This window comes from Aspergillus wentii (genome assembly GCF_001890725.1).
Source record: "Aspergillus wentii DTO 134E9 unplaced genomic scaffold ASPWEscaffold_4, whole genome shotgun sequence".
Taxonomy (NCBI): Eukaryota; Fungi; Ascomycota; class Eurotiomycetes; order Eurotiales; family Aspergillaceae; genus Aspergillus; species Aspergillus wentii.
The window spans coordinates 2506056-2514069 of record NW_024467835.1 but is presented as its reverse complement, the minus strand read 5'-3'; the positions used below and the strand labels follow the sequence as shown (position 1 = coordinate 2514069).

The 8014-nt window shown below is 48.2% G+C and overlaps 3 protein-coding genes across 3 annotated transcripts; 1 reads left to right on the top strand and 2 right to left on the bottom strand.

The window, feature by feature from the left end:
- Window positions 1–449: 449 nt before the first annotated feature.
- On the bottom strand, window positions 450–2035 carry ASPWEDRAFT_109455 (bZIP transcription factor; the record flags this gene model as incomplete). Its single annotated transcript, XM_040828082.1, has 2 exons — window positions 450–1006; window positions 1753–2035. 2 exons carry the CDS (start codon window positions 2033–2035, stop codon window positions 450–452), a joined length of 840 nt encoding a protein of 279 aa, XP_040689273.1.
- A 1485-nt stretch (window positions 2036–3520) lies between these two features.
- Window positions 3521–4569, bottom strand: ASPWEDRAFT_172394 (DUF1932 domain-containing protein; the record flags this gene model as incomplete). The annotated part of the gene is made up of 2 exons (XM_040830931.1): window positions 3521–4409; window positions 4460–4569. 2 exons carry the CDS (start codon window positions 4567–4569, stop codon window positions 3521–3523), a joined length of 999 nt encoding a protein of 332 aa, XP_040689272.1.
- A 959-nt stretch (window positions 4570–5528) lies between these two features.
- ASPWEDRAFT_110676 (putative carboxylesterase) lies at window positions 5529–7868 on the top strand (the record flags this gene model as incomplete). Its single annotated transcript, XM_040828198.1, has 10 exons — window positions 5529–5701; window positions 5772–5909; window positions 5968–6074; window positions 6128–6228; window positions 6283–6442; window positions 6491–6558; window positions 6609–6923; window positions 6972–7217; window positions 7268–7454; window positions 7522–7868. 10 exons carry the CDS (start codon window positions 5529–5531, stop codon window positions 7866–7868), a joined length of 1842 nt encoding a protein of 613 aa, XP_040689271.1.
- Window positions 7869–8014: the final 146 nt, after the last annotated feature.

Sequence of the window (8014 nt, the reverse complement as noted above, 5' to 3'; positions counted from 1 at the left end):
AAAAAAAAAAAAAACAGATGAGCAGCAGTTACTTTGGCATCAAGTAGAAATCAGCAAAAAATCAACCCCCTTATACACCCGTGGGCTATATGTAGAAAAGTATTGCCCTCCGTCTCGCCCAATAAAGCAAAGAGAAAAATAAAAAGCAAAAAGAATCCAGAAGCGAAGATGGCCCTAAAGAAATACACAAGAAAAGGAAATAGGAAGAAGGAAAACAAACAGGAGATATCGAAGCCGATATCGATCAACACAAAAAAGAAAAGGTCATTACATCGTCATATGAATCTTTCCTTGGATGGATGAGTTGCCTCCCAAAGCCAGAAAAAATAAGACAGAAGAAACACGCGGGCAAATCCGTAATGAAACGGTCAAACAAACAACCCAACCTTGACTGATATATGTAGATAAAAAAGAGAACAAAAATCGACAGAGAACTTTCATTTGGCTCTTTAATTGTCGGTTCCAACGCCCTTCTTTTTTGGCTGAATATGTTTCGTCCCGCCGGCACCACCGTTGCCTTTTTGATTCAAGGCCGTGCTGTCGCTTGGGGGAGCCATTCTTGTGGCGGATGCATCGTGTTTCTCGGTCAGGAGGTTCTTCAACCACCTGTTCTCCATCTCCAGTTGGGCCACGCGGGCTTCGAGGGTGGCGTTCTTCTCCGTCGTCTCGCGAACGGTTTTTTCAAGAACCTGTTCGCGTTGCTTCTTCTTCATGCGGAACCGGGCACTGGCGGCCGTGTTCCGTCGTCGCCGATCTTCTTCGGCGGCGACCCGGACATGCTCTTCTTGGCCTAGAGCGGAGGCGATGTGATCCCCAGAAATCTGGGTGCTGTATTTGGTGTTGCCAATCTGGCCGTTGGGTGGTGAGATCGAGGATGAGACATCCGACGGCGTAAGTGCGCCCGGTGCATGACCGTATTCATCGGCCGGGTAAGGGATAGGAGGATATACTGAGTGTGCGGGATATGACAGCATTTGGTCGGGTAGTGAGTAGTTGATAGACTTGTCTCCTCCGGTTGCAGCTAGAGGACAAGTAAGTAATTGAAGAGATATGTGAGCCCCGAAATATTCGAGGCCGAAATGATCAAAAGGTAAGATGGAAAAGGCAGGAACATAACGAGAATAAAAAAAAAAAAACAAAAGCTTCACTGCTCTTCAGGGAGAAAGGAACACAATATAGACAGGTGATCCAGGGAAGAAGCGCGGATAAGCGATGGGCAACTGGAGGGTTGCAGACGTTGTCATTGGGGTACAGGATTGCGTGCTCCCTAGCGCTGTACCAAAAAGCTCCTTCAAGACCAGGATGAGATCATCCACCAAAAAGGCGAAAAATGATGGAAATGACACAAGACACTGGGGATTTCGCTGAAAGGGGGTAGCCCAGCTTTGCAGCTTCACAGGTTGCTGAGGAAATCGCAGCCACCACGATCCAGGAATCGGGGGGATCACGAAAATGGGCAAACAAGGGGGTGGGTGCAACCGTATGCAGTAAGAGAGAAAAAAAGGAAATAAATATGACAGCCAACAAAGATTGGATTAGATTGCAAGAGATGAACCAGAAATTGCAAATGAGAAGCTTCTTCCCCGGAAAGCACAAGACAGCTTCTGTCCCCGTGAGATGCGAACAGCTCAGCCTGTGCATATGCAATCTGCATATGACCAGCGGCAGAAAACGAACCAGAAGACAAGGAAATGGCGCAAATAACGCATCATTGAGAGTCATAGAAGAGAAAAATAAAAAGATCAGACTTACCATGATACGGATATCCTCTGATATCGATGGGACTGCGCTCATCCTCAATGCTATCGTACGAACTGACGGACAGGCCGCCCATGCCCTCAGTTTGATCGTACTCCATGCTCACGTTGGCAAAAGGGGCCAAACCAGCAGAATCAGCGTCGAATGAATACTGTCGACTCTTGGCTATCGCAGGGTCGTGTCGAGAGAGAAGGAAGTTGAAGTTTTCCAACCGATCGATATTAGCAGCCGCCTGGCGAGAAAGCTGCTGCTGGCGCTGCTGCTGCTCGTCTGACATAATGGGCTTTTCCAAGAGGGGGAAGGGGGCAAAACGAGATATATTAGAAACAGATGCAGCCCGGGATTTTTCTTTTTTTCGATTTTTCTGCTCTGGCTTTTTTTTAAATTTTTTTTTTTTAGGGAAAGCAGCCGGGCAGTGTCGAGCCTATCGACAGGAAACGTCCAAGCCAAAGCGACTATCCAATTATTCCAGACCCCAGATCAGCTGAAGAGGGGAAAGTTCGGAAATAATACAGGCACACAGAGATTTAACAGGCCGAAGTTTGGATGACTTGTCTTAAGATATCTGTGCTGCAATCACCCCATCGAATTCGCATAGCGCGGGATTGGCCAGCCACGTACGCAAACAAAGTACGAAGGAAGAGATTGATGGGTGGGGGGGGAGGCAGAGTAGCAGTATCTAGACCTTGCCGGCAGGAGAAAGTGAGAAGGAAATGGGAATCACAGCATCAGGCTGGAATCGAGGCAGCGCAGGCGTTGGTGGTGATCGTCTCATGCCCGCTCGAGGCTAGTTGATGATCTGATAGAATGGAGAAATGTCGTGATCGCACGCTCTGGTTCGCCAGTCGCCGGCTCTGCAGGGAAGCGGTTCTCACCGCTTTGGGCCGAGGGACAATGGAGGGGCAATATAATTAAAATGGGAGGAGGGGAGGAAGAAAAGGAGATGGAATAATCGATGGTGATGATGGGCGTCGATTAGCAGACGACTCCAGTCACATATATCTGCTGTCGTTCAGAGCACAAGGCAAGAATCTCCGCCTGCGGAAAAGGGGAATAGGAGGGTGGGAAGTTCCACTGCAAGGCCAGGGAAGGGATCTCCACCGGGTACGGGAGAAGGGGAGTTGGAGTTTAAATGAAACGAGGGTCAAAGCCTCTCACAATAATAGATTTGGCTATAAAGTAGTCGGGCTTGCTTAATATAACTAGTCATGTCCAGTTCTCCTTCGCTTTATTTTCTTTATTTTTTTTATAAATCAAAATGACATGATCGAGCTCATTAGAAGTCCAGGATGAAGTCCGATTGTTCGGTGGAAAAGGCATGACGCGGATTGCCTCGGGGTTAGTCAAAATTACGGCCGATTACTTACCGTTACCGCTGCCAGGGCTGTCCGCCCAGCTTCCCAGTGGCCAGGATGCGAAAGCTTGGCGTTGCGGAAGTAAAACCGGCGTAAGGTGGCACCTTAAATCCGTACCTGGACAGCCATAGATACGTAACTGATATTCTTTTTCCTGCCCTCGTGGTTCCCCGCGCTCCACGGCGGGAAGCTCTGCAATGGTATGGTCACTTGGGAGAGTCAAGAGTCAACGTCCCAGCAGAACTGCTGGCCGATCAAATCCGGATCAGGTCACTACATACGTATGTCCAGCTATTCGAAACGGGGTACATATGTCATTCAAAAGTCCTTGGCTGGCCTAGGTTGAGCTAATCCACCAGTCGGGAGATTCACTCTTCACCTCCTCAAGCTGACTCGTCTTGTAGCAATCACTCTTCTTTCACGGCCTTCTTCCTCCGCACAATCGTCTCGGCTATCTCTTCCACCGTCTGGCCTTGACTCTTATCCGCTTTCCCAAGTTCCGTCTGCTCTGCGATGGTCCGGTACACCTCTGCGATGCTTCCATACACTCCCGCCCCAAGGCCGTCCCAATTGCCTTCACTATCGAACATCTCACCAATTCCCTGCATCTCTTCGACGAATCGGTACGCCTTGGGACCAGCTTCAGGCACGGATTTAGTCGCCCACGCGCTAATATGAGGGGCGTACTCTTTGAGGTGTTCAAGCAACTCGGGGAGAAGAGACTCCTTCTGGGCCGTTGAAAACGAAAAGATAGACAACGCTGTGAGTCCCTTCGTCAATGCCGCAACTGAGAGCTTCAACGTGGATGCAGCCCCGATCTGTGACGAAACAAGCTTCATATTCAGTATCTCCGATAGCCGGGGAAATGTAGAGGGGAGATCAACGCTGCCGGATACCACTAGACTGGGCTTCTTCCAGCTTCCGTCTTGTACATTGTGTGACGGAGGTGGCCCGATGATCCCACCATCTAGAAAGTGGCACAACGCAGACGGGCTCTCTGACGTGGGCGAACCATCGACGAAGACAGAACCCACTTCGGCCGATAGACGGGCGGGCGTAGCATTGAGGTCTAAATAGTACAGCTTGCGTCTCGTTGGCAGGCCGTCAATGTCTTCAATTCCTTGTCGCTTCGCTTCTGTGTCGGGAAGCTTGCATACTTCTGCAATTCGACGAGCTGTGGCTAGTGCATCTCTAGGGGGCACGATGGACAGTAGGTAGTCAGACTGGATTACCAGTTCCTGGTCCGATGATAGAGACTCTATTGATGCGGAACGAATCCGGGATAGAGTACGCTCACTTGGCTTTATTAGCTATGGATATAAAGACGGGTACTTTGTAGTACATACCTCCTCCCACTCCCTACCGTGAGAACCCGATAACCATGAGCTTTGAGGAGTATCGCAATCCCATACCCCATCTCCCCGATGGAGTGGATTCCCACCGAAACAGGACGCATGATAGATTCTCAAAGATGGGGTTTACTTTGTTCTGAACTCTAGTAGCTGGTCTCGAGCAACTGGTGAAAACAGTATGCCTGTCGATTTTAGTATCATCTAGCAGGCAATTTGGTGCGGGGTTTCTGAATAGCGATCAGACCATGCGGTGCCATTTGTCAGCAAGCATAATCCATCTAATCTCTGAAATAGCTTGTATAATCTAATATAATCTAATTTGCTCTTCATTGGAGATTGAAAGTAGCACAGAGGTAAGGTAATATTCCGCAGTGTCAGGCCTCTTGTCCTTGATGGGTCAGTTCTGTTTAATATTCCAGCAAAGAAGCAATAAATACAGCCAGCAAAAATAAAAGGAATCATAGAATAAATAATGCAATGTTCGATAATAATAAAACCCACATGGAGAAATACTCAATGCAATATATGTATCGGGATCAGCTGATGGCCTTAAAGATCAGGCAGATATGCCAATAAACAAGCAAGGGATGTTGACATAAAAAACAGAACACAGCATTCTTTTTCAATCTACCCTTCATAATCCGACCAAATGCTCGAAATAAATCAAGTCAATCTCCACGATAATGGCATCTGCCCCGTAAGGCCATGGAATTCCAAATGATGTAGTAATTGTCCGATAAATTCCAAGCGATGATCTTGGGGATTCCGCACAGCCAGTGTGGATATGTAAGTGCCCTGCACGGCCCATCATTCGATCCTGTGTAGTTGGATAGTTCGTCTAATCCGTCATAACCTGGCTTGGCCATATGTCACCGGGCCCAAGGATACTCGTATCGATAAAAATATGATCCCCAACTCATTCGTGCAGCATTATTCATGAATTTTCCCAAGACCAAATCCCGACAACCACCATCTCCGACAATCAATCCCCTCCCCCTTCCAACATTGCTGAGTTCGCAGTAACCCCACCATGATTCCAGAGCGATCTTGGTCCTGTTGGGCCATGGCAGTGACGATCTGCCTCGCTTCTGTGTTCCCAGTGTTATCGGCAGCGATTGAGAACCCATACGCGCATCTCGTTGCGGAACACGTCTCGGGCTCGCTCGACGTTGACTTGGGCTACGCCAGCTATCGAGGCTCCTACAACAGCACGACTGAGCTGAATTCTTGGCTTGGGTATACACTTCGCAATTGGCTTCCCCATTCCTGATTGAGCTGCGCTGACATGGTGTGTGTTGTGATATAGGGTCCGTTTCGCTGAAGCCCCCATCAACAAGCTCCGGTGGCAGAAGCCTGTCCCTCCCAAGTCAAAGTCAGACCGAAATGAACCGATCGAGGCCGATACTTATTCGAAAGCCTGTCCTCAAAGCCCTTTGGGCTCGATGTAAGCGATTAGTTCCCGGCAGATAAAATTATCATTATAGGCTAACTGTATATTACAGAGGTGACAACCCGTTCGAAGTCTCTTCAACGCAAAGCGAGGACTGCCTATTCCTCAACGTTTGGGCTCCGCGCAATGCAACTAACCTACCTGTTCTGGTTTGGATTCGTGAGTCGACATGATGCACCGTTATTGCGGGCTCTAATGTTCTCGTGATATAGACGGTGGTGGTTATGGAGAAGGGTCTACTAGTGGGTATCCAATGGAGTCTTTGGTAGACACGACCGGGCACAGGTTCATTGCGGTTTCTATCCAATATCGGGTAAGCCCTAGAATATCACTTGGGCCCAAGAAAACAATATACTAATCATCATAGCTTTCTGCTTTTGGTTTCCTTTCATCAGAGGAAGTGAAACAATCTGGAACTCCGAATGCCGGTTTGTATGATCAGCTTTTGGCTCTGCAGTGGGTGCAGCGGTACATCAAACTTTTCGGTGGTGATCCTTCAAATGTGACTATTTTCGGGGAGTCGGCCGGTAAGCCGAGATGAATACACGGGTGTAGATTTATGCTGATGTTCATAGGTGCTGGGTCGGTGATGCTTCTTTCCATGGCATACGGTGGCACGTTGGGCACATCCCTGTTCCAAAATGTAAGCACATGAATTTGCGATTCAGATAACTTAGGCTAATTTGCAATCAGCTCATCGCAGCAAGTCCGTATCTTCCGATGCAGCATGACTATGCCGGAGCTGTGCCCTCTAAGCTGTACCACGAGCTTGCTGCTTCGGCTGGGTGTATTGAGGACGTTGATGATAAGCCTGCAAACACGTCTATCTTTGAATGTTTGGTCGGTAAAGATACTGAAACTCTGCAAAATGCTAGTTACACCATCAGTGTCACAGGTAATTATGGACAATGGGCTTTTCTCCCAGTGACCGATCACAGTCTTATCCAGGAGTTACCTAGCGAGCAGCTCTTGAAGAAACAAGTCAATGGCAAGAGGATGCTTGTTGGGGTGAGTGCTCAAAGTTATGTTGAGAGGGTCAGAACTAAATCTCTGTAGAACAATGCTGATGAAGCCCCGCGGTTCACTCCACCAACCATCAACACACAAGATGACTTCGAGGGGTTCATTCGATATCTTTTCCCGCAGTTTAAGGAAGATGAAATTGAAAAAACACTGCTGCACTACCCATCTACAACTGATCCGGTGGACAAAAACGCAACTCGCTTTGCCACTACAGGGACCGGAGAGCCGACTGCGCTGAATATGAGTGCCTTTGCAAGTGGTCAACAGCAGAGGGCATTTGTAAGACACGCTATCATATTAACACGTTCTCATCATGCTGACATTTGTAGAATCTTTATTCAGAGGTCACCTTTGTCTGCCCGGCTTACTGGATGGCGGAAAGTTTTAGCGAGGAAAACAGGACAAGTCACTTTTACCAGTACTCGATTCTACCGACGGAGCATGGTGCCGATGTCAATGCCTATTTTGGCCCCCTTCCAGATACAATGTCGCCGGAGTTTCAAGTTGCCATGAGATGTAAGATAACACCGATATGCATAGCGCCTTGCTCAAAGAAGTGATGCTGACACGAATCAATTTTCAGCATTTTTAAACAGTTTCATCGTCACAGGTAATCCCGGGAAGCTCATAAACTCGACCATTTCCGACGAGGTTGCAAAGGTCTTGAAGGCATGGCCTGAGTATAGCCTCCGTGAGTCGACCCTTATGAATATGAATCAAACCGGTGGTCATCCAGTCGACATTTTTCTCCCAGACATTGGATCTGCTCCGCCATTTGAAGATATACCTGCTCGAGATTACAACGTCACTCTTTACAAGGGGTCAGATATGCAGCCCAAATTCAACCTGGCCGATGCGTATTCCTGGGAGGGCGGACGCGGAAAACGCTGTGACTTTTGGCGGAGTATGGGCTCTCTAGTACCAATGTAATAGCCTCATATGGGCCCTAAGACACCACACATCATGAAACAATCATAATATCGAGCGATAGAATGTTTAAATCTAGGGATAAACGATGGAGAAGTGAAGACCCATTTATGTACATCATCTCGGTCCCAACAACGCCGGCACGGAAG